This window comes from Rhipicephalus microplus, chromosome 8 (assembly GCF_043290135.1).
Source record: "Rhipicephalus microplus isolate Deutch F79 chromosome 8, USDA_Rmic, whole genome shotgun sequence".
In the NCBI taxonomy this organism is placed as follows: domain Eukaryota; kingdom Metazoa; phylum Arthropoda; class Arachnida; order Ixodida; family Ixodidae; genus Rhipicephalus; species Rhipicephalus microplus.
The window spans coordinates 85,807,275-85,832,492 of NC_134707.1; the positions used below are offsets into that span (position 1 = coordinate 85,807,275).

General features: G+C 46.5%; 1 protein-coding gene across 2 annotated transcripts in view; it reads right to left on the bottom strand.

Annotated features, from left to right (window-relative positions):
- The window catches only part of LOC119165096 (uncharacterized protein CG43867), an 83,382-nt gene that overhangs the window by 16,940 nt on the left and 41,224 nt on the right, over positions 1 to 25,218 (bottom strand). Inside the window, exons 17-23 of one of the 2 annotated variants that reach the window (XM_075872255.1) lie at positions 24,166 to 24,345; positions 21,516 to 21,784; positions 18,839 to 19,019; positions 17,281 to 17,436; positions 6,218 to 6,268; positions 4,490 to 4,587; positions 3,595 to 3,736 (exon numbers count right to left, since the gene is read on the bottom strand). In XM_075872255.1, coding sequence (XP_075728370.1) covers positions 3,595 to 3,736; positions 4,490 to 4,587; positions 6,218 to 6,268; positions 17,281 to 17,436; positions 18,839 to 19,019; positions 21,516 to 21,784; positions 24,166 to 24,345 — 1,077 coding nt within the window. Of the gene's footprint in view, positions 1 to 3,594; positions 3,737 to 4,489; positions 4,588 to 6,217; positions 6,269 to 17,280; positions 17,437 to 18,838; positions 19,020 to 21,515; positions 21,788 to 24,165; positions 24,346 to 25,218 lie in introns of both variants that reach the window. The other variant, XM_075872254.1, reaches the window with a different exon arrangement.

Here is a 25,218-nt window from a genome sequence, read left to right on the forward strand (position 1 = left end):
GTGCCAGGATTCTTAGCGATTTCACTGCAGGCTTCTACGACACCAACCAATGCAGCTGTTTTTGGTGCGAGACAATGTGGGGGTTTTCGTGCACTTGAATCCTCTGTACTCATAAACTGCTCATTGTTGGTGGTTGCCTGAAGAGTACTTGTGTCATCCGAAATAGCACCTGGGTTTTTGTTTTCATCGTTGGCAGTGAGGTTGTATATTAGATTCACGTCGCTTTGATCTTTTGATTGATGAATATTAGACACTTCTGCAAAAGACTTTTCTTCACAAGATGCTGATTGTGAATAATTCTGTCTTTGTTGAGCTGCTGAGCTGAATACTTTGATCGAATAAGATTTCTGTGAATATTCCTTGTCTGGTTTGGTTTCGCGCGGATTTACTAACTCATCATGCGTAAATGCGACGGCCTTATGAGGTGCTTCCTCAGGTTTATCAGTAATGTTGATGACAGGTGATACCAAGTTAGTTTGCAAGGTACGCATGCCGCACGAAGTATTAAATGTACCTGGGTCACAAATAGTGGATTCAAATCTTTTATGCAGCGAAGAGTTAAGCATTGGCGATAATTGCGCTGATGAGGAACCAGGTGGAAGGTTGTGAAAACGATCGCGTGGTCTTTTCATTAGCACGTGGCTAGCTTCACCTGACGGGAATCGTAAATCCATGATCCGTGGTCGAATGCGTGAAGGCTGCTTCTGACTGCGATGACGGAGTTCGAATGCATTGATAGTGCGTGTTTTAATCGAATCTTCATTATAGTCTTGAAAGCAGATGATCATTTCTTCTTTTATCTTTTGCCAAGACTCGTCGTTGTCGAATATGTGGGTCAGATAAAATTTAAATGCCTCACCGGTGACGTAGTCGCTGAAGTTCGTAACCATTTTCCGTTCCGACCAAGATGCAGCGGAAGCGTGAAACTCGAACAGGTCGAACCAGTCTTGTACGGGTCCATCGTCCGCTGCTCCGGTGTACTTGGGTATAGGAAGGTCAGTAGATGCTTCTGACATGGTGCTGGTCGATCCGTAATGCTAGGCGCTTGTACGGTAGTCCATGTATGCTCAGGGTGTCATGCGGAGGATTGCGTAGATGATGAGCGACTGATGAAAGGGCTGGCAGGTCTTCATCCTGTCGACTCGTGTGACGCTATGATGAATGGCAGACGTGGCCCGGCTCATACTCCATGTTTATTCTATCTCACTTCTTCTTCATCAGCTTCTACCAACAATCGCTTCATACGTCACATATATATATTATAAACCTCGAGAATAGTGCAGTATAGAAAACAAAACAATAAAATATTTATTTAATCCTAACAGTTTCGGCTCAAGTTCCCGTAGCAGAGGGTCACCCTCACAGTTTGAAGACCCTCCAATAAAAAAAAAAAAAAGAGACAAACGGGCGAACGAGGTAGCAACAGACAACAAGAAGCAGAAGAAGGAGAGGAACTAGAAAGGAGCGAGGGAGAGCCACCGGAAACGAGCGGGTAATTCTGGCATTGTTACTGGGTATAGGTAAGACGCGCCGCCAGCGGAGGCGACCAAGAAAACCGGAAAAATGTGGAACATGTTGCCGCTTACTCGCATCCCACACATGGATCGAGTTTAAGTTCACGTGGTTCGGCGGCTGGCCCGGGCATCGGGCCACACACACACACACACACACACACACACACACAAGAAGCATACGACCCGCTCCAGCTTTCGGAAAATAATGGCCACGTTGGAAAGCTAATGTGCCCTCTCCCCCTCCCTCCACCTGCCCTCTCTTGCAGAAAACTGTACAACTAGTCATACTGAAAATAAATGAATGGGTATTCTTGTAAAGGATGAACAAACAAAAATGTAAACAAAAAATATAAAAATTAAATAATACTAAAAAAGTACTCAGAAATGAAAATAAAGTCTAATAATACTAACACACGCCGTTTGGTTCACGTAGCATCGAATTCGTTTAGTTTCTTGCGCTATATTGACCGACTTACGTGTGCGACTTCACGTATGTATAAATAAATTAATTGAGTAATTTAATTTCTGTGTTTCACGAAACGTCGCGGAGGCACGTCAGTCGCCCAGGGCTCTCGTTGATTCCGTGGGTAAGTGATCTGAATTTCTTTATGAAGTATGACTCCCGCTGTTCGCGCTCCGTGTGTTCTGGAAGCCGCATTGTAGGAGTATGACACTTACGCGTTCGAAAGAGTGACCAGGAAGATTGATATGTTTGGAGAACGGCAAATTGGGGAGGCCCTTTACGTGTGCCCTGTGGTTGTTGAAACGCAAACGGAACGCGGTTTCCGTGTGTCCAATATATCCCTGTTTGCACACCTCACAGCGAATTTTGTATACCACATTGGCTGAGTCACAGTTAAGGTCGTCTTTAATTTTGTACACATAGTCTGAACAGGAGGCTTCGGCCGTATCTGTGGTCACCATGTGTGTGCACACCCTGCAGCAAGGTTTCCCGCACGGTCTACAGCCCTGATGGTGGTCGGATTTGTGTGTTTGTGTTTTTTTTTTTTATTGGAGGGTCTTCAAACTGTGAGGGTGACCCTCTGCTACGGGAACTTGTACCATTTCACTTACATCCTCCGAAGAAGGCTGGTCCACCAGCCGAAACTGTTAGGATTAAATAAATATTTTATTGTTTTGTTTCCTATACTGCACTATTCTCGAAGTTTATAACCTTTATTACGGTAGCCGGAAGAAACTCTGATCATCTATTTCATCTATATATATATATATATATATATATATATATATATATATATATATATATATATGTATGAGGCCTTTACTTGATTATTATTGCATATATATATATATATATATATATATATATATATAGATGAAATAGATGATCAGAGTTTCTTCCGGCTACCGTAATAAAAGTTATAAACTTCGAGAATAGTGCAGTATAGGAAACAAAACAATAAAATATTTATTTAATCCTAACAGTTTCGGCTGGTGGACCAGCCTTCTTCGGAGGATGTAAGTGAAATGATACAAGTTCCCGTAGCAGAGGGTCACCCTCACAGTTTAAAGACCCTCCAAAAAAAAGAGAGAGAGAAAAAGACAAGCGGGCGAAGGAGGTAGCAACAGACAACAAGAAGCAGAAGAAGGAGAGGAACTAGAAAGGAGCGACGGAGAGCCGCCGGAAACGAGCGGGTAATTCTGGCATTGTTACTGCGTATAGGTAAGACGCGTATATATATATATATATATTGTGAGCATCATTACTCGTTCCATCTTTTCATCTGTACATACTCATCATCACCACTCCAGTTTAGGTTGGGGGGCACACACTCGAGACAATAAAGAAGAGTCTTGAGGGTACTGGACCCCATCTTACAATATATATATATATATATATATATATATATATATATATATATATATATATATATATATATATATATATATATATATATATATATATATATATATATATATATATGAGGCCCTTACTTCATTATTATTGCATCTAACAAACAAAAATTAGCCCTTAAATTGACGCTGTTTTCCTTCATTCAATGAGTGAATGAACGAACAAATGAATGCACACAGAAGGAAGCACTCCGCAGGAGCCAACCTGCGCCATGAGGGCAGCCATCTCGAGGGCCATCTCATGCGTCAGAGGGAAGCGCCCCTGCATGAGCTCTCTGTGCAGGGCGTAGCAGGTGAGCAGCCGCTCCCGTTCCGTCTCCGCCTTCTGGTGCTGGCGCAGGAACAACCTGCACGAAAGAAACGTCACAACTATCACCATCACCTTTTCCATAAAGCATGGTCAACGAGCCTGCAACCTTATTGTCAGACAATCTGTCAAACACTAAAGAAACCTTCAGCTTAGAGCACAAAGCAAGCACAACCGTGCCAAAACAAACCAAAATACAAAGTGCAACCGCACCCCTCGCATTGATGGAATGACGTGCGCTGCCATCCTATGCTACCTTTTTCTTGACAATCGGTCGGTACGCTACCAACATAGCCGGTGTTATAATTAAAGTTAGTCGAGCATGCGCTGAAGCATGAGAATTGAGCGGCTGGACGATACTTTCAGCGTTGATCCGACCAGGCTGGCCTGCACACACGCTACTCACACAAAAAGATTCGGCACGCATTTTGCGGGCCAAAACAAGCAAAACCATCAGGTGAAATTTTCACTGTTATAACTTCTGTGACTTTTTTCTCCCGTATAATGAACCCTCTCCCAACTTGGCATCTACTTTTCTGAAAAAAGGGGGGTTCATTACGCGAGTAAATAGGGTAATCGTTTAGTGTAGCGAGAGTATAGAGCGGAAGGGAGTGAAATGCAAGCGCAAACACACATTTCAGAGGTAGTGGCTAACCCTACATCAATGTGTGTGTGACTTGTGACCAACAACCACTAAGTTACGATTCACCAAACTGCTCGCTCAACCAGCTGCGAGGCAAGCTTAGAACATTACCTGATGACGACGAGACATGCAACACGGACAGTCAGTTACCTGTTCTTGAAGGTGAGACAGATAACTCGTGTGTTCTCCACTTTGCCCAGATGGCGCTCCCGAAGGGCCTGTTCCCAACGAGAGATCACATCGCACAGCTGCAAGAAAAAGTAGACTCTCATCAAAGGCTGCGTCATTTAAGAGGCCCTGCAATGCCCACTGTATCGTATCTGATACATTGACTATATAATCTCAAAAAAAGATGACAAACTTGTGACAGCTTCATGAAAAAGTAGTGGTTGCATATTTAACATTTTATAATTAAGTAACAGAGCTGAACACTTATTCAAATGATTAAGTATAACTAATTACGACTAATTAGGTTATATGCCACAAATAAAATTTCATCATTCTTTTTCTGAAACGAACTCAACGAGAAGAGTAAACAAATATCATCCTCTCACAATTTTCATCGTGGCACAACTTTTCGTGAACATTAGAGGATTCTAAACAGGTGTGACCTGCAACCCCATTGATAAAAATTGTACAAAATAAAGTTAGACAAAAGTTATTGCAAAGCAACTACGCCAAGGAACCACAATAACATTGATAATAAAAGGCTGCCGCAGTTCTGACTGAAGGAAGCTATTCAAGGGATCTGTATGGGTGCAACACTTCCGCTTGAACCCTTTCAGTGCGCAATTTTTACAAAAGTTTCTCGTCCAAAAGTGACTATTTTTTATTGCTGTTTCGAATCTGAGTGTACTAAAAGGCAGATATTCTAAGTTGAAAAAATATTTGTATCACACACTCAGAAAAATCAGCACAATAAAGTTTACTTCTGAAGCATATATAGGAAACGAGCCACTTGCTGCTAAAAAAGATGTAAGCCTTGTAAATAAAACAGTTAGGGAACCCCACATCTTTATTCCCTTGTGTAGGCTAAGCCACCTTGAGTTGTTTCACTAGGAAAGCATTGCGATCGTGTGGAAAATTTCGAAACACGGAATAAAGCAAAATGACTTCACTGACGAGCACTTGCCATGTTGGTTTCCAAGCCTATGTTAGTCATTAGCGGAGGAGTGGCTCAATTCACTGTCATCGCTGTCTACACTTCCGGATACAAGATAAACTTGTGTATCCAAATCATCATCACTCGAAGAAGATGAGAGAAATTAAAAGCTTCTTATTCTTGTTGAAGGGCCAGCTGTGCTTGGGTCACTGCCTCAGCATACCGTCTTTCCGTACAAAAACCATGCTCCTGCCGCAGGAGAAAGCTAAATTTAGTAAATTCTGCCATCTCGTGGATGACGCACCATCTAAGCAGTAGATGAGCACTTCTAGTCCTGAACACTACAGGGGATAACGTATTCCCCTAAGAGAAGCTCTGCTCGTCCAAAGCAGTTTGGGGACAGTTTGGGCAGGACAAGCGATTCTCTACCAAAGCACTTGTCCGCTGTTTGTCAGTGTACATATACACACACAATGTACATGAACACATACACACATATGAGGGACATACCCCTCCACCGAAAAGCTTGACTCAGCCCCTGATGGATTTTATCAGTTCAGGTTGCCGAGGAGTGAGAGAAAATGATGGAACAGTTGGCAGCAGAGCATTGGGTTCCATAAACCTCAGTGGAAGATATCATGTGCAGTGAACTAATGGTTGCTAATGCAGCTGATCTGTAAGATGGTGTGCCCCTCATAATCGCTTCGTGAGACTCCAAAAATTATCTGTTAATGAAGGCAGTCTACCGCTCTTTGAATGCAGCAGCAAGTGCTCACCTTGAGAGTGCCACATTGGTAACCTTCGTCCGCCAGCAAGGAGTCCCCCTTCTGCGGGAAAACAACAAAGAGAACGGCGAGACGGTGAATGCGAGTTTAATTATACTGTCTGCTCAATACTAACCCACTGCTTAACATGCAGGGTGCAGTGGCCGTCCACATCCCTGCCTCAAAATTTCATGATAATGAGAAAAGTATAAAGTTGGGCGTGTTGGTAATCTATAGCTAATCACGTAGCACAAAAAAATGTGTGACACAGGACAAGAAAAAGGCCCTTCGTCCCTCCCCTTTTCCTGAATCAAATATTTTTTTCGCTACATGATGATTCGTGATAATCCTGTTCATTATTTTCACCTCGGAAGTTGCATGTGGTAGAACACTGCAGTGCATTATAGCGTACTTTACATAGTGTACACAATACACTTTGTAGATTGCCATTTGTTTCAAGGGGGGGACATCTCTTTCCGAAAACAAAAAATGACAAAGACAAAAAAGATTGATGTAGCTGCCAATAACGTGTCTTACGTATGTATGTAGGTGGCCAGGTTCCCATAGATGGTTTAATTGCAGCTTTTTTGCATAGTCAGCATTGCAACCTTGTTGTTGCAGAATAACTTCAAATAATTAGTACTAAGCGCACTCGTATGCATGACAAACTCACTGCAAGAGGTGATTGATGACACTTTTGTGACATCACGAATTTCGTCTGTTTATGATGACACCACAAGACGTCGTGCAACATTTTGCATTTTTTATTATAAATTCATGCTTTTGCCAATTAAGCAATTTTTATACACGTAGAATACATAGGGCTTTCTCCTAAAATAAATTATGGACAATCTCCCCAAAGGAAACCATGATGGTATGCGAAGCAGCAGCGGTGCCCATGCCGTCGACTCGGCTGAAACGGGCGTCGACACGGGTGCTGGAAGAACGGTTTGAAGTGAAACTCGGTGTAGCGTTTACTCGAGTAAACATTTCTTCGAAAAGCAAAAACACGGAAGAAGGGTTGGGTTTCGTTTAAGTTTAATCGCAGATAAACAAGCCGAAACAGTGTTTTCACTCGACCTGTGGTCAAGCGTTGCCGGCAGCGGAGAGAGTGAAACTAGATAGAAGTGTGTTGCGAGTGGGCGGAAGGGCAACACCACCTAGGAGTGTTGGGAGGAGCCGGCAGCTGCTGCGGGTGAGAGAGAGTGTCGTCAACGCACAGCTGCAACTTAACCTACTTGGCATAGTTATTTAGCGCCACGCGAAATTTAGCCAGCTGGCCGCGCCGAAAAAGAAGCGAGCCGCGTGGCTCGGGAAGCGCGAGCCACGAGGAATGCAGAACGGCTGAGCTCCTGGCCTGGCTGGATGCTGCAGCGGCGACTCCGCCTACGCCTGCATCTCAAATAAAAGCTGTGACCTCAGCACGGGCTCGTCGCCACCGTCTTGTCTCTAGTACATCTACAAGTGGTGACCACGTACGAACGGACAAGCCTAACGGCACTGCACCGCGGCCACTGAGCTTCGCAGCCATGTTCCAGCCGGCTCAAGCCTTGCAGCCTCACTTTGACCTGCCTCTACCACTGTTCCCCACCTCCGACACCGAGTCATCGTTCCAGGAGTTCGAGGCTGCCTTGGAGCTCAACATCATCTGGCTCCAAGAATTCATGTTTGAGGTCCTGAAGTATGTTCTTCAACCTGACCTCAAATGACACCTCACCTCATGACTTCTTTGCGCAAACACGTACACGGACACAAGGAAAAGAGGCAAACAACACGGGCGCAAACTCACAACTGGTTTATTTTGAACAACGACCTGTACTTATATCTTCACGTAGCCCACACGCCCCCCCCCATCGGTGGATCCACCGATGGGGGGGCCCCCATCGGTGGCTACGTGAAGATATAAGTACAGGTCGTTGTTCAAAATAAACCAGTTGTGAGTTTGCGCCCGTGTTGTTTGCCTCTTTTCCTTGTGTCCGTGTACGTGTTTGCGCAAAGAAGTCATGAATGAGTACCAACTCGCCCAACTTTCAGTACTGTTGTGACACCTCACCTATTTCTCTTGGAGCCACCGCCTATATGACGAACTACGGGACACCGTCCTACAGTTTTGATGCGCTGAACAGCACCTCCGACAAGGTATGGACCAAACGCAAGGCGCTTCTTCATCAACCAGAATCCAGCCTTCTTCGCAGTTTGAAGTTCCCAAAAGCGACACCACGGCGTCGACTACGCCTCCAACACCATGGTCAGTCCAGACTATCGCCCTGCCGACAACCACCGGCTACACAAGTGACAAAGATCACCCTGTTGCTTCAAGCAGCCCACCGATCGAAAGGCCCGCCACCCCAGTGTTCCGCTTCTTGTTTCCGACGTGTTGGTTCTGCCACCAGGGCCACTTCCACCTCTCTCCTTGGCAGATTCGACACCGGTTACAGCTTCAGATACCGTCGGATTCTTAGCAGAATCCTGTCCTGCCACACAGGCTTTCGAATCACCAATGACAGATGAGCCAGCTGAGACGCCTGGTGGCTTCTCGGACACAACTGCCGAGCCTCCCACTAGGACGATGACGACGGCGTACAACGCACTGGGCCGGCCAAGCTTGGAACCGCCTGCCCATGCTACAACAGACACACAAGCAGTCAATGAGCATGTTCCCCTGCCCGTGTGCTGCTAGTCACCAGACTCTCAACGCAATACCTCGACCAGTGGTTCAAAGTCCAGTCTTACCACGGGGTCCGCACGTCTGTGCAACATCCTCCTGAACGACGCCCGGAAATGCCAGTGGCCAAGCCCCGGAAATGCAAGTGCCCAGGCTCCCAATACACCGACACTCGGCCATGACATCGCACGTCGCCGAGCTATGACTCAAACACGGCGACGGCATCATACCTAAAGCGAAATGCATGGGCGGCTTTCCACCCGCCCTTCCAAGGTACCCAAGGGTGCAGGCATCCATTGAAAGAAGGCGGAAGTACGGCGAAGGAACCCCTGACAAGTCATCAAATGCGTAAGATAGGCTGGTGTCGGTGTTCCACAGATCAGCAGTCCGCAGTGCGCCGACGACGTCGTGTGCAGCACCAGCACTATGAACGCCGCATTTCTAACACCGCCTCGCCATTTAAAAGGGGACGTGCCTTTGACAATGAACTTTCTTGTTTTTAATTGGATGATGATGAAAATTGACACAGACACTAAGAATGGCCTCAACATGCATCCATAAAAATTTCGAGGCGATAGCACAAATACTTAATGAGAGACAAATTATTTTTTAATTGAACCTCGTGGAGAGGCTGGAGGATTTATAAAATGACAAAAATGGTTGGTAATTACTGTATGCACAGCCAAATGTATGTTGAAAGGGGCTGCGATCTCAAAATAATTTTTTTGCAACACTAAAACTTGTGGTTGACGTTTTCTCCAGCGACACTGCAATGAGCACACTTGCACTACAAACAAGAAACCCTATAAAAAATTCTTGAAGGAGTAAAATGAAAAACCAAGATCGCAGCCCCCTGAAGCACAGTTCAAAGAGCATTACAGAATAAACGAAATCAAAATTTATACGTACAGTGGTTGCCCAGATATCTGCTGCACGAGCTGAGTATAATGCCAAAAGAACAGTATTGAAAAAAACGCATTTAAAGTTTTAACTTCTTTTTACGTCTCTAAAACACCATAATATTGTGATCTTAGGTTTGTCTTGTGATATTTGACTTATCAGGTATCTGGTCTCTGACCAGTTGCCCCTTTTTTCCTCCCATAACCTCCTTTTCATGTTTTACAAAGAACAAGTACGGATTTCTAACCAAGTTCTTTCTATGAACGAGTGGTGTGATATGCATGACAAAAAAGATTGTAATTAAATAAGACCATATACTGAAATGATTACACATATTTCTTGTGCTGCACTTGTAATTAGCATAATTAAGTACTTGATTACAAATATTCACCGAAAATTTTCTTTATTTGGAGAGAGGTTTATTGCATCAGAAAAATGGATCAGACCATGACGGCCTATGCCTTCTTTTCAAATAACAAAGTTATGGGCAGAAGACTGGTGGCACAAGAATTTTTACTTTTTTAGCAGTATATTAATGAATTTTTAGCAGTATATTTAATGACGTGAAATGGGCATATAAAAATTCGTGCCCCTGATTCATACATGCTCTTTTGCCACTCTAGCCGTGAAACGCGTCATCATACAACCGATCGTGGAAACGCTAATCTATGAGGCTTTCATTGCCTCAGAACATTCATAGAAGTTCGTGGCGATACCAAGCACGGCTCCAAGCACGTATAAATCGCATCACATGTCTAAATCGCATCACAAACACTTATTGACAGCACTCCATATGACCGTGGAGTGCGCGGCCACGTGGATAGTGCAGCCAGCGCGTAATGCACTTTGCCGGCGGCGTTTGGTGACGATGCGCGAACTGTGTAATTACGATGACAAAAAATCGGCGTGCACTGCACTTGGCATCACAATTTTGAGTGCCGACACGTGAAACTGCTGGCCTCTGTTCCGAGCAATCCTTGGCAGTGAGGGGGGGGGGGGGGTGCCGAGCTTGACTGTATGGTCCACTGCCAATGCCTCGAATGCCCGTACGAGGTTCAGAGGAGCTAGCAAGTGATGTGCTTCATTTCTTGCGAAGAAGCACGTCGCCAGGAGTGCGCTAGCGCGTCGTTCCTGCCCGCAGTCTCGCTGTCAGCGGAGTTACGGCTAAAGACGACTCTGATGATGCGCCGCGCTCGTAGTAATCTGATCGTGCATCCGCTGTTGCGAAGCCACCTCCGAATCCCACAGCTGACCTCCACTGTTGAGAAACGGCGGACCGATCCCGCCGAAGCCACCACTGTTGCGAAAGACGGCGACGCCAACACGGCCCCGGAGGCGCCACTGCTTTCAACTCCGCCGGGAAGGTCACCAGCCGTTTGGTAGCGTATGTTTATCAGCTCGCGACTGCTTCTGCGCAGAGCTGATAAGACGAGCGGACGAGACGACGGTGAGTTAAACAAGGTTTATGTACAGCATATATACAGAGGCGTTACAATTTCGGCACTGGGGCCGACAGAGACTCGAAGAGCCGAGCTCTTCTCTCTAACACATAGTTCAGCCTTTCGCCTAAGACCGCTGACTCACACACATGTCGGCACTCCGACACGGGACGCCTCTCCCATAGGACCGCCGGTCGCGACGCGCCGCAGGGCTTCTTTTATTTACACCGGGCCCAACTAAAATGTCCAATCAGAAGCGCCGCTGGTCTTCCGAGCAGGCTCCTCCAATGGGGTTCGCCGCGCGATGCGTCAGGCCACCAGACATGAGGACGCCGGCTCGCTGTCACGTGCGCAACTGACTCAATGCACGTGGGCCACAGATGCGCCGCGCGTGTTCACGCCGTGGAGTTGTTCGCGCCCGGCGGAGTGCGGGCTGGCCTTGACCCAGATTGCCTGTTTCAGAGGCACGGACGTTTGACGAGGACTCGCTGGCATAACAGCACCCCCGCCGCCAGACAATGCACCGGAAAGACGAGCTGCTTCCACGGGGCTCGGATGTCAGGTGCGCTCGTTCGCCAGGTCCCTCCAGGTGCGCCTCCAGGGCCATGGGGAGAATACAGCTCCAGACTGTTCCGGGAACACATCCCATTTTGACGACGGATCCCAGCTCCACTGGCTTGTCGCCACAACTTGCTGGCCAACTTCGCTCGTCTCTTCTGACCCTCTTCGGTTTCAGCACTTGTCGATGGTTCTGCAACTTGCTAAGAACGGTTCGACAACAGACAACACACGACACAAGCAAGTGCCCTCGGTCACCCAACAGAACACCAGACAAAGTATAGAACAACAAATACCTATCTACGTGTCTATCGGAATTTCGTTCCCTCTACATCAAGAGGCACATGTGGGACAAAAGACTCTTAAAATAACAACTCAATTTTTTTTCCCACGTACAACAACGTAACGAATTAGAATACCACAAAGTTGGCCCCTTGAGATCACTCTGAACGAGAGCGCTCAGCCCAGGTCGTGATGAGGTAAAAATTTTGCCCCGAATCGCCAGCCAGAAACCGAAAGGTTGAGAAGGTACTAACTAAACGCACTGCTCAATGCACCTGCATTAACGTTTACCTTTCCTTTTTTTTTCTTTAGCGAACGTCAAAGTTGCGCTGTGGAGCAACATGCTCCACTTCAGTAACCGGTCACTTTTAGGCGACGATACCTATGCGGCACCAAGAGCGGCTCACACTTTCGACGTTGCACAGGGGAACAACGATACGGCTTGCTACTGATTGACTCCTCACCGCTTAGCTCGATATCGTGTTCGATCACCGTCGTGTCTCCGGGACGGTCCGACAACACATACCCAAACTCGGAAACAATCTTTCTCAGGTCCTCTTTCTCAGGTCCTTCTTCACTTAAGCTAGGCTCTAGGTTTATCTGCTCCCGGATTACTTTCGATCCCCCTTCGATTACCTCACTAGAACTCAAATTTTCTGCTTCCTCTTCCTCTGAAGCCTTCAACAGCTGATTTACGACCACTTGATGTTGAACATTGGGTTTCATCACGTTGTAAATTTTGTTCTGCCGCCTTCCTACTTGCACCTCATAAGTTGTATCGCAAGGCTTCGATAATACTGTGGCGGGCCCTTCCCAATCAACCTCAAGCTTGTTCCTTTTGGGTGGCTGCAGCCGCATTACCTGATTATCAACTTCAAAAGCGCGCTTCTTCACCGATTCCTCGTAGTGCTCCTTCGACAGCACTTTTGCCGCGTTTTTCTGGCTTTCCACTCGCGCTTCAATTTGGCTCTCCACTAGCGCTTCAATCGAGAAATCCTCACGTTGCTCTCCAATGAGCGTCTCTCGATCAACTCTCGGCAGCTCGCTCCAACTTTCCGCTACAGGCGAGAGCGTTGCAACCCTCTCGCTCTGACTCAAAGGTGCCACGTCGTCTCCCCCAGAGCATACCGCGCCGGCCGCTCCCGCGACGGGCCGCTCGCGTGACTGCTCACATGACTCATGCGGAAAATTTCCTTTTTGGGGTTCCGTCGACCCGCCGACAAGGTCACTTGAGAGTTCACCGCATGGAACCAAGTCCAGCTTCCGCGAAAGCTTTCGCGCTTGCGATCGCGTGAGAGCCATGCACGCTAAGTTGGGGAAGAACGATTTGCCCTGCTCTTTGAGAAGCTGCTCTGAGTTGTTGGAGAATAGATAAGGAAAACGATCATTTAGCGCGGCAGACACAGCTGCTTCGGTGCAAAGCTTACCGAACGGGCCTTCAATGACAACCGTGGCGATTGGTAAGCGAACACTCTGCTCCTCGGCGACTTGCCTGATCCACGCGCATTCTCCTGTGAAGTCATCCGGAGACACCAATGAAGGATGGACAACGTCCATGGTTGCCGCTGAGTCTCTAAGTGCTCGGCACGTTTTCTCGTTGACCCTAATTTCTTGGAGATACGGCTCCAACAACCGAATGTTTTTTTCTGATTCTCGGATCGTTGCGAAGGCAAACTTTTCCTGACAGTTTCTCGCGATGTGCCCTTCCTTTTTACAGTTGTAGCAGATTAGCGGCTTCCGTTTGTTTTCCGATTCAAATGCCTGTGTGGTAGAAACCTCACTCGATTTCTCCGCTTCTGCTTGCCCTTCCCCTACACTGTCCTTCGTAAGAGACGGGTCCTTTTTGAAATTACGGTGCGGAACGGGTTTCCGTTGATCAGGTTTCCTTGAAAAGCCCTCTTTCCTTTCATCCTTTTCAACGCGCACTGCCCTGCTATGCAACTTTCGGCGAGTATAATACTCCTCAGCTAACTCAGCTGCCTTATTTAACTGTACTTCCCCAAGTCTGTCCTGCAGCCAAAGTCTGACATTATCCTCGATGCAGCGGTAGAATTGCTCCAATGCAACGCATTCCACCACTTTATCGCGGTCGTCATAAACACCTTCGCCCTTGAGCCATTCAATTAAATCGGCTTTAAGACGAAACGCAAAGTCAACGTGTGACTCATTCCCCTTTTCAGCATACCGGAACCTTTGCCTGAAAGCCTCGGGTGACAACTTATAACGTCTCAAGAGCACTTCCTTAACCTCGTCATAGCTCTCAAACGCTTCCCTCGACAAGCAAGTTATCGCGTCGGACACTTCGCCGGGAAGAAGAGCTAACAGGTTCTGCGCCCAAAGAGACTGCTCCAAAGCATTTCGCTCACAGACGTGTTCAAACTTGACGAGATACTTCGCCATGTCCTCGCCCACTACGAACGGTGGCAGTTGATCCCGAATTCTAATACCGCTGACCTGAATCGTCGGAGAAGCTGCGCTAGGCGCCTGCGAACACTGTAGGATTGCCAATTCTATTCGTTTCATCTCGAGGCGCTCCTGTCTTTCGGCCTCCTCGCGCTCGCGAGCTTCTCGCCTTTCTTCACGTTCGCGAGCTTCGCGCCTTTCAGCCTCCTCACGTTCGCGAGCTTCTACTTCTCGCCTTTCAGCCTCCTCACGGCGTGCTTTGATATCCACCCAGGCCTCATCGACTTCCTCAGCCGACACTCCCTCATCCTTCATGATCTCAAGGATCGCTTGCTTTCGTTTCGCACGGCCCAAAGTAATGCCGAGTTCCTCACAAATTTCGATGAGTTCCTTCACTTTAAGGTTTTCCATCGTTCACACTAGCCTCTTGCTGTTTCCCCTGTTAAGAATCTACTTGCCGTACCCACTATAAGCCTACTAGCAAGACGCGCAAGCAATTTTTCACACTCCCGTGTTTACCCCCTCCGCATTAACTTTGGTTTCAAAGCGCTTCGACTTGGCTTGAAACGATCAAAGCTCACTTCAATGCTTCACACAGCCCTTCTCTAAACTACTACAACCTGAGCTAGAGTAGTCTGGTGAACTGAGGGGAAAACATCAGGCACTCACCGCATCGATGTCGCTGACGCCGGCCGATCCCACCGCTGCCACCACTGTTGCGAAGCCACCTCCGAATCCCACAGCTGACCTCCACTGTTGAGAAACGGCGGACCGATCCCGCCGAAGCCACCACTGTTGCGAAAGACGGCGACGCCAACACGGCCCCGGAGGCGCCACTGCTTTCAACTCCGCCGGGAAGGTCACCAGCCGTTTGGTAGCGTATGTTTATCAGCTCGCGACTGCTTCTGCGCAGAGCTGATAAGACGAGCGGACGAGACGACGGTGAGTTAAACAAGGTTTATGTACAGCATATATACAGAGGCGTTACAATTTCGGCACTGGGGCCGACAGAGACTCGAAGAGCCGAGCTCTTCTCTCTAACACATAGTTCAGCCTTTCGCCTAAGACCGCTGACTCACACACATGTCGGCACTCCGACACGGGACGCCTCTCCCATAGGACCGCCGGTCGCGACGCGCCGCAGGGCTTCTTTTATTTACACCGGGCCCAACTAAAATGTCCAATCAGAAGCGCCGCTGGTCTTCCGAGCAGGCTCCTCCAATGGGGTTCGCCGCGCGATGCGTCAGGCCACCAGACATGAGGACGCCGGCTCGCTGTCACGTGCGCAACTGACTCAATGCACGTGGGCCACAGATGCGCCGCGCGTGTTCACGCCGTGGAGTTGTTCGCGCCCGGCGGAGTGCGGGCTGGCCTTGACCCAGATTGCCTGTTTCAGAGGCACGGACGTTTGACGAGGACTCGCTGGCATAACACCGCTCATAGTAAACTGATCGTGTCGCCACTTACAGCTTCATTGTTTGCGAAGACGCACGTCGCCACGAGTGCGCTAGCGCGTCGTTCCTGCCCGCCGTCTCGCTGTCGGCGGAGTTAGGGCTAAAAACGACTCCGATGACGCGCCGCGCTCATAGACCGGGCGCCCGCTCGTAGTAACCTGATCGCGCATCCGCTTACGGCTCCTAACTAACACGTAATTATATCCTAAGTGATCATTGAGCCGTAAAAACGCAACGAAGTAGCGATTATCGAGAGCCATGTCCACGCGACGCACAAGCATCAGACGACGATCTCCCGGAGCGAGCATCGGGCCAATGGAGAGGCGAGCTTAGGCAATATGGCGGCCACAGCCAATCAAGGGCCTCGAAACAACCTTCAAACATTTACTTTTTGTGTGCTTGTTTTTAAAGGGAGGAGCCAGCTGAGGCAGGAAAGTTAAACACGGAGAAATGCTTTTTCCGATGAGCCCAAAAAGTCGGCTCCCGGCCCCGCCATCGCAAAGCTATAATTTTTCAAAAATCGCTGTTTTCTCGCGATTTCCAGAAATATTTTCGCTACCTAAGTGGGTGAAACGAATTTTCCGAAGCACTTCTGCGCGGTTTTCAGTGTAGATATTTTGGAATCGAATAGAAAAAGGGTTTCAGAAACTGAAAACTTGATTTTCAAAAAATAGATTTTTTTGCCATTTTTTGCGACCCCAAAGCCGCGTTCCCCCTTAAAGTGCAGCCCACGACCTAAGGTACGCGTTGTGGGAACATTACAATGCCACGGTGCAGCAATTGTCGGCCTATGGCGACAGTTCATCACCGAAAGTCACGCCTGCGTCGCAGGCATGTGCCTTGCGTCACCCGCCCATACGGACGACCACCCTTGCTTCCAGCAGTCTCCGTCCCTCCCAACCCTCGCCCGATGCGATTCTCCCAGAGTCACCTGCCGGAGACCCACTGCTTACTGAAGGCCACTCTACGTTGACAACCTGGACATCCCAAAAGACACCTTACGGCGTTCATGTATATAGTATTTGTCGTTCTCTTTTTTTTTTTGTAAATATGTTTTCGATTGCGCAAAGTGCTAGGGGGGGGGGGGGAGCCTACGTTTCCCGTACCCCTACAGTTCCAACAACTGCGGCGGCGGAAGCGCGGTGCGGCGCGTTGGCTTGGAGACACGGATAAACAGCATTACACGGGCCAGTCAAAGGGCTGCTTCGCATCTAATAAGCTCCTTCCTTGCTTTAGAGGTCTCACAACATGATGATCGCATATGATCTCATATAATGATCGCTCTATGATCGCATATAATGAGCACATCCGGCAATACCTCTTTTCATAGATTCCGACAGCACGTACAGAAAAAGCTGAGTAGTGAGCAAACACCTGGGTGGAGAGGTTGAGGCAGTGCTGGACGCCCTTGTCAATGGGGTCATCGCTGTAGAGAGCAAAGCCTGACTGACTCGGGTCACGCATGCCGGCTTCCTGGGTCAATGTCCCGATGAACTCGTCCACCGTGGTGGAGCCGTCGAAGCCAACAACCTAGCAAGGAAGGAAGGACCACTCATCACTTCAACACTAAAAAGAGCACAATTACATACAACTTTATCGCCTGCTAACTAGCAATACAGTGAGTAGGCTGCATAGTTGCCGCTCGGAAACTGTAGATGGTACACAGCATGTCTGCTGAGCAAGTCTGGAACAGTTATATTTTATTTACTGATGTGATCCTCGCACTCGCATAATTCTCGCACCCCTTCCAATTGCCCGACAAAAATTAGTTTTGTTTCTGCGAGTAATCAGTGCACCCCCGAAAATTGCAGCAGTAATGTGCTTTGCTTCTTCTGAACACTGATGATGATGATAACTGATAACACATGAATGCCTAGCGCCATCTCTTAAGCTTCATGCATACTATCTAATCCATTCCAAGTCAAGCCAGAGTGGCAAGCACATGTTGCGGCATGTTCGTGCTAGTTTGTGCAATGTAAGTAGTTGTGATCGTTCTGTCGTTACGCGACGGGTTGATGCGGAAGCTACATGGCTGCTTTCAAGTTCGAAGTGATTGATTGTGCACTAAGCAATGGCAATCGGGCTGCTGGCAGGCACTGCGGAGTCGAGGAATTTTGCATTTGCTACTGGCAACAGTAGCACGAGCAGATAAAAGCCACCAACAAGACGCGTTGATTCTTCCGTGGGTCCAAGACTGGAAAATGGCGACAAGGTGAGGCAGTGCTTCTTGATTGCTTCAGGGGTCTAAACTTGATGACCCTTGAGAAAGTGGCTTTAGTGTCTGCAAATAAACAGTGTCCACAATCTAACAATTTCTTCAATTTTCTTTATCATTTGGTTGTAGGCAATGTATTGCTATTCCTGTATGATGTATGCATTAGTTATTACCATGATCGCATCGCTTGCACGTCATGATGTCATTTCTCTTGTGTTCGTTTCTTATGTACTCTTCTTGTATTGCCACTGCATTGCCTTGCTTGTAAAAAGTTTGTATTGTTTCCACTCCTGTAATAACCCTCAAGAAGGGTTGACAGCATTTTGTAAATAAAAAAAATTAAAAAATCTTGCTTTGTGTTGAACGCGTAGCTTTACTGTTAAGGTAAGTCTTCCTTATTACTTCTTAAAGCTTGCAATTAGTTGCTGGCATGAGAATCCCAATTTGCAGCTGGTTCTTTTTTTTTTTCTCAGTGTGTTATCGCGAAAAATATTCCCGTTTAATTCTCACACCCTTCCAACTTTTCAACAGTTTCCTGCAAAAAAAAAAGTGCAAGGATTATGTGAGTAAATATGGTAGCTATAACTTCAAGGAAGACTATTTAGCTCATTATTTCTGGTTTAACTGCGACAAGAGTGAACATCAATGCTCACATTAGTAGATAATGGTTTCAAGCAGGGCCTCGGTATTAGACACGCCCACCATCCTGTTCCTCACCAGATAGGTGCCGTTGAGGAAGTGGACGGGAATGGAGTGTGGCAGGGAGTGATGAAATGGGTTGCGCTGCAGTATGCTAAGGACTTCCATGCGCGAGGGACGGCACTCCCGGGGGCTGCCAGCCTTCAACGCACGCTCCAGGGCTCGGCCGCAGAACGACGCATACTGGCCTGGCTCACTCCTGCATTGAAGATGTGAGTTATGAAGACTTCCATGCTCATAAGATGGGGCAATGAACCCTCTTTATAATTCGCAAATGTGCTTCCACATACTGCATATTCACCCTACTAATTATAATTACAGCACCTGCCGTACTTATAGTGAGATGAGGCTAGCAGTTAACTCCTTTTGATCCGATCTTGCGTAACTACAAAACGCTGTAGTATATAAGTACGGCAGCTCCAAGGAGAAAAGCTTTTTTCGTGTTATTTCTCACCCCAGTCGCGACAGCATGACGCAAAGAGATCACAGCACGCAGAGTGGCTTGCTAATGAATGCTGAGATAGCGCTAACTTCTGTGTGCGGGGGAACAATCTTCTTGAGGAGCGATTGACAGCAGGCCTTGAATGTGGGGTTACATCGCATCAGCCCTCCATGCGACAGAAACGGCCAGCTTCTTTTATCTCTGCTTCAGCCGTGTTCCTGCCAACACGCAGGAGCTCTCGCGGGTACAAGAAATGGTGCACCATACAATGTTAGCAATTTGGACTTAATAGGGGAAATGATTGGGATGAGAAAAACCTGCACAAAGTGCTAGAATTTGTCTATTATGCGTGTTTGTATCAAGAGAACTGAATACATGCTTTCCGCGTCATACCTGCGCTCAAACACACTGTTCGCAGTATGTGACTCTACGCCATTAGTTAAGCTGACTGTATCTCGTGAAAACTGGCATTGGAACTACAAAAGGGTTTATTGCATTCTGCAGAAGTTCTGAATGTAAAGAAGCTACTCAAAAAATTTCTGCAGGAATGTGTGCAGAATAAGAAAAGCAATGCGGCAGAGCTGATTCATGTTTGCGTTTTTTGCTTGAGCAGCATGAAGCTGCACGGAAATGCAGGTAGCGAGGACTCAGGAAGCAAAAGAATGATGAACACATGAGCTGAGAAAGTGCCAACTTTCTTTTGCTTACTCAGTCCTGCCCTATTTGTGTTTTTGCCATTCTGCACTACTTACTGCTCACCTTCATGAAGAATGTGCACCAACCACATCTGCTATGCATGGCACTATGCTGCTTACCTAAGTTTCTTCTGCTAACTCTATAATACCGTACCTTCTCGCATGTAACCCGTCCCCCAGGCCAGGAGCGGTGCCCTAAGGGCCCAAGCCCCCTCTCCCCTCGAAACCGGATGAAGGGGAATGTTTTACTGAAAATAAGTAATGAAAACAGGCGTTTTCCTAAAGTAATCAAGGCCTTTATTAAGTGGGCCCCTTCCGAAAAACATTTCTGGTTACGGGCCTGCCATCCCTGTACATAACCCGCACCTGCTACTACAATTCATGAAAAACATTTCTAAAGAGAATACCTTCGTATTGTCCTCACATTTTAACCATGCAAACTAATAGAAATTAACCTGCTAACCATGCATGAGCATTGTGAAAAGCTTGTTTTCACTCGGTGTCAGTCACCGATGTCATTTGCACATGCACACCTATGGTCAAGTTTAAAGATGTGTTATGAAGGCTAAGGCCCATATTCACAAACCAATCCTGGCCTTTTCTCACATTTTCCTCAAGTTCCTGTACTCTCTACGTGTGTTATAAGGGCACAGAAATGGTAAAATATAACGAGATTGGTTCATGTATACTAGCCTACCTCGTTCCGCAAGCACAATAACGGCTTAAAACCCATGAGGAAAGCTCGAGGTAAGGTGGAGGTTGGTTTGTGAATACGGGCCTAAGTATGGCATATTTTCAAACATCAACGTATTTTACTGCCTATAACTCACTCCCTACTATCGAAGTTCCACTACTATTTGAATTCACTTCAAGATCATTTGACACTAACTGCAATTTTATTATACTTTGCTTTGAACAAAAAAAATTCACAAAAGCACAAAACTCACAAAATGTGGGCAGTTAGCACAAGAGGTACAAGGCTAACTAAAAGATCTTGAGGCTGAATTAGCAAAGTCTTAATTTGTGATGTCCTAACTAGAAAATTTTCAATTACAGTGATGATAATTAGCCCATGTTTATGAATTGTTGAGCATGGTAACATTTATGACAAACCTATATGCAGCCAACTGAAGGTCAATGAAGACACCTTGGATGTGCTATACTACATTCAATACACCTTAAACTCACTGCTTCTTGCCTTTTTTTGGCCACCAGTTGATATATAAGCTGCCTCCAGCAAGGTGGGTAACACCATTCTCATAATTGTTGGGGCTTTGTGTCCCAAAACCACATTATGGTTGCGAGGAACTTTGTAGCGAGGGGCTCCAGAAAGCATGGCCACTTGGTATCCTTTAGCATGCACCTAAATATAAACACATAGGATTGTAGAATTTCCTCTCCCCCAAAATGTGGCTACCAGACTCTGATTCTGCACCATAACATTCGGATCAGCACTCAAGAACCGCAACCAACTAGACCAATGCAGTAGGTCACAATTGTGGACGCGACACCCAGGGAGGTTAATGATATTTTTTGACAGGGTCAGCGCTTCAATCACCTTGAGTCCGCATGCCGCAGGAGGTGCTTCCTCAAAAGCCACCGGGTCCTGTTGCGAGGCGGGAAGAGCGCCACTGCGAGAGAGAGCAGTTGCCATCCCTGCACGAGAACCCAGTCAGCCGGCTGCTGGGACGGGGGTGGTGGCACCTGATGGCATGGCGGTGCCGGGGCCGGAGGAGGCGGTGTTCCACCAGCCTTGTCAGTTGTCGGCGAGCCCTTCTCAGAGGAAGAGTCACACAGGAACAGCGACTGGGTGGCACACAGCAGCAGCTGCTGCATGGTTTTGAGAAACAGGGATGAAAAATAAAGTGAGAGGAGGCACTCTGCTCAGCAGATGTAGAAAAAATGTGGGCAGTTAGCACTAAAAGTACAAAGCCGGACTTACCAAAGGAGCTTGAGGCTGAACTAGCAAGGTCTTAATTTGACATGTCCTAGCCAGCAAACTTCGATTGATGTGATGTTAATTAACCAACTCTTAATTAAAATGTCCTAATTAACAGGTATAAACATGGTGGATGAGAATTAGCATCATTATAATTAGCATTATATTAGCGAGGAGGTATTTCTGTTCTCGTCTATTTAAACCCTTTTCTTTGTCTATTTCTCACCCTGTTTCTTTCTCTCCTTTCTCTTTTGTTTTCCTCACAAGGCACATGCACTGAAGACAGGCACACATTGCATGTCGATCGTTTCAATGTCAATGGGTGTGATGGCGATTGCAATCCTTATCGGCCAAGTTACTACATGCCTCGGAAAGATGTACTCTAAACATCCTCATTTCTTAAATGTATGTTGCTATGAGCAAACTCCTCAATTATCGTCAATCTTAAGATGAAGAAGAGGACAAAAATAGTATGTGCCGAGTTATTGAGTTGCATCCGTTAGGCATAGCTGTGTCAGCAGGCGATAGTTTTCTCGTCATGCGAAACGGCGGAACAAAGAGCTTAAACAGGCCTGCTATTCAAAGTGAAACCTCATCAAATATTCAATCCAGCAGAGAAATTGTATCCATTATTTTTGAAGCTTATGGAAATTCTATGTGTTCTAATTCTGTTCTACTGGTATCATTAGAGGGCAGCTTTTCGTAGCTCTCTGGGTCAACACAGCTGTAGCAGTATCATGAAGGGTACTCAGTAGATGGTACATATTTCTCTCCCATGGCATAAAAATTTAGGGGAATTCAGTACCGATAAAGAAATGATGAGTGATTTATTGTTATCAGTGATATACTGTACTTGGTCGAATCTAGGTTGGCAGTTATCTTCAAATACCCACATGCCTAATTATATAATCCGCCAAGGTTGCAGGATTAAAAAAAAAAAGCGCCAGTTTACGATCAAAACTGTGATAAACATGGTGCACTGTTAATGCCACCTTGCAAAGACACTATTGTGGTAGCTAGCAACTGCGCCAGTTGGGTTCTGTGTGCTTCTGAGGTCTATTTTTCTAGTGGCGCTTTACCATTATGACTCGGCCGTGCATGGTACCAAAGCAGATGCCAAGCCTTGACCTCGAGAGGGCCTAGCTGTTTGTATATCATGAATCCAAAGCACCAAACAGCTGCACTTAAATTTCATGTTACAGAGCCTTATGACTGTCTCAATTTTTGCAGCGAAGGCTGTTAGAGAACAATGACAACTATTTTGGAGCTGTAGTTGTCCACCGCTGCCAGCGTTTATAACTGGTACCGTGCAAAATGAGAAAAAAAATCCCAGCATATCCACAGAGTGAATGATGATGAGTGGGGCGAACCTTTGGAAGGTTTTATCGGTAAACCGTCAATCGTTTGTCTGTCCGTCCGCCTGTCTATCTGTCTGTCTATTCACCTGTACGTCCGTCTGTCCGTCTATCTAGTGACCACTCCGAGTATCGCCATCTCGCATTTTTTCATCATATACTCATCATACACAAGTACTGCCATCTAGCGGACATTCCAAGAACTAAACGAGAGGTAGCTACCTACTACATACATCGAGGATGCACAACCCACATCTTAAAAAGTTTCGCTCCTAAAGAATACACAAGATCAAACGAGACTTGAACCCAGACCCTCTGCATAGCAGTGAAGCACTCTACTACAGAGCCACACCAGTGCTTCAAACTCTTTCACAAAAAGACCCTTTACAGGTATCATGTCGGGCAAGGAATCGCATTAACAGATGTAATATAGCATAGTAAAGGAGTAAATAACGACCAGGTATCACACAATACGAATTATGTGATGAGTGGGTTGTTGAAAGCTTCCCAACCATTAAAAACACTCAACCGTAATTCTTCGTTGTACACAGCCACAGAACAAGCAAGGTGCACGTAATGCCTCTCAAATCTGTGATGGTTACCTCATTTTTCTGCAAAATGATGAATAATGGCATGGTGGTTGATTCCCTACATCACAAATGTTAAGATCTATGGTGAAGTGAATACCTTGCAAGTGTACTAGTATTACCAGCCTGAAAGGAGCTTAGAATAGATTATCTAAAGAGATTGCTTGGACATGTTGGTACGACACATAGGAGGGAAACGGTGCCAAACACGAGAGATCAGGCAAAGAAGGAGACATACAAGAGCACTGTTCCGCGCGGGACTGGCGGCATCGTTTTCTACTTAAGCTCTGATTAGCCTAGATCTGCTGTTAAGAAAGCGGCACCAACCTGCACTCCGGCAAGCCTGTGTCCCCCTGGCAGCGGTGAGGTCTGCTTGATGAGTTGGCAGAAGAGCTCGTTCTGGAGTGCAGGGCACGAGAGGCATTGGGCCAGAGAATTCTGGGCCAGGGCCACGTGGTAGTCGATGCCAGACGCTTCCAGGGGAACGCCCATGAACAGCTGAACTGACTGGTATAAACATGAATAAGTACATCGTTATAAGCATAAAAGAATTAAGTTCTTCGAAGAAAAAAAGCACATCTTTGAACACATTCATTTAGCTTTGCCCTGTACCAATGAAGTATAATAATAATTGTAACAATTATGAATGACATTACAAAACCATGACATGATTATAGAAGACACTGTAGTGGAGAGCTCCAGCAATTTTGACCATCTGGTGTTCCTTAACGTGCGCTCACACTGAACAGCACATGGGCCTCTAGCGATTCGGCTCCATTGAAAGTCTACTTCCGTGGCCGGGATAAAACTCACAACCTTCGGGTCAGCAGCTGAGCACTTCAATCACTAAACTACCAAGGCAGACTTAACTAAATTTATAGATTAAACAAGTACAGTATTGCTAATACCGCTGTCGATAATTTCAGGCTCGCCACCCCCTGTCCTTTTCGCAGTCATCATTTTTCTCATACACTATCATTCATCTGTACTGCAAGTCAACTACACAGTTTTATTCTTCTTGAAGAGCTGTCACTAAACCTTCTTTAATAAAGTGCGGTGAAACAAAAAGTCTTGCAAAAGACCACGAAATGAGTATTCCAGAAGGTTAATTTTTGTTTCACCTAGAGCAAATGAATGTAAAAAAAAGAATAGAGTATTGAGATGGGCCATACAGTCAAATCTCGTTACAATGAACACTGAATTAACGATTTTTTCAGATTTACGAATATTTTGAAAATCCCCGCCAGATTGCCTATATATTTTCAATGTAAAAATATTTCAGAACAACGAATTTCAGTACAATGTATATTTCAGAATAACGTGCATAATTTATTTGCTCGCCTATACGCAAGGAACATCAGTATTACGAATTTAGTTAAA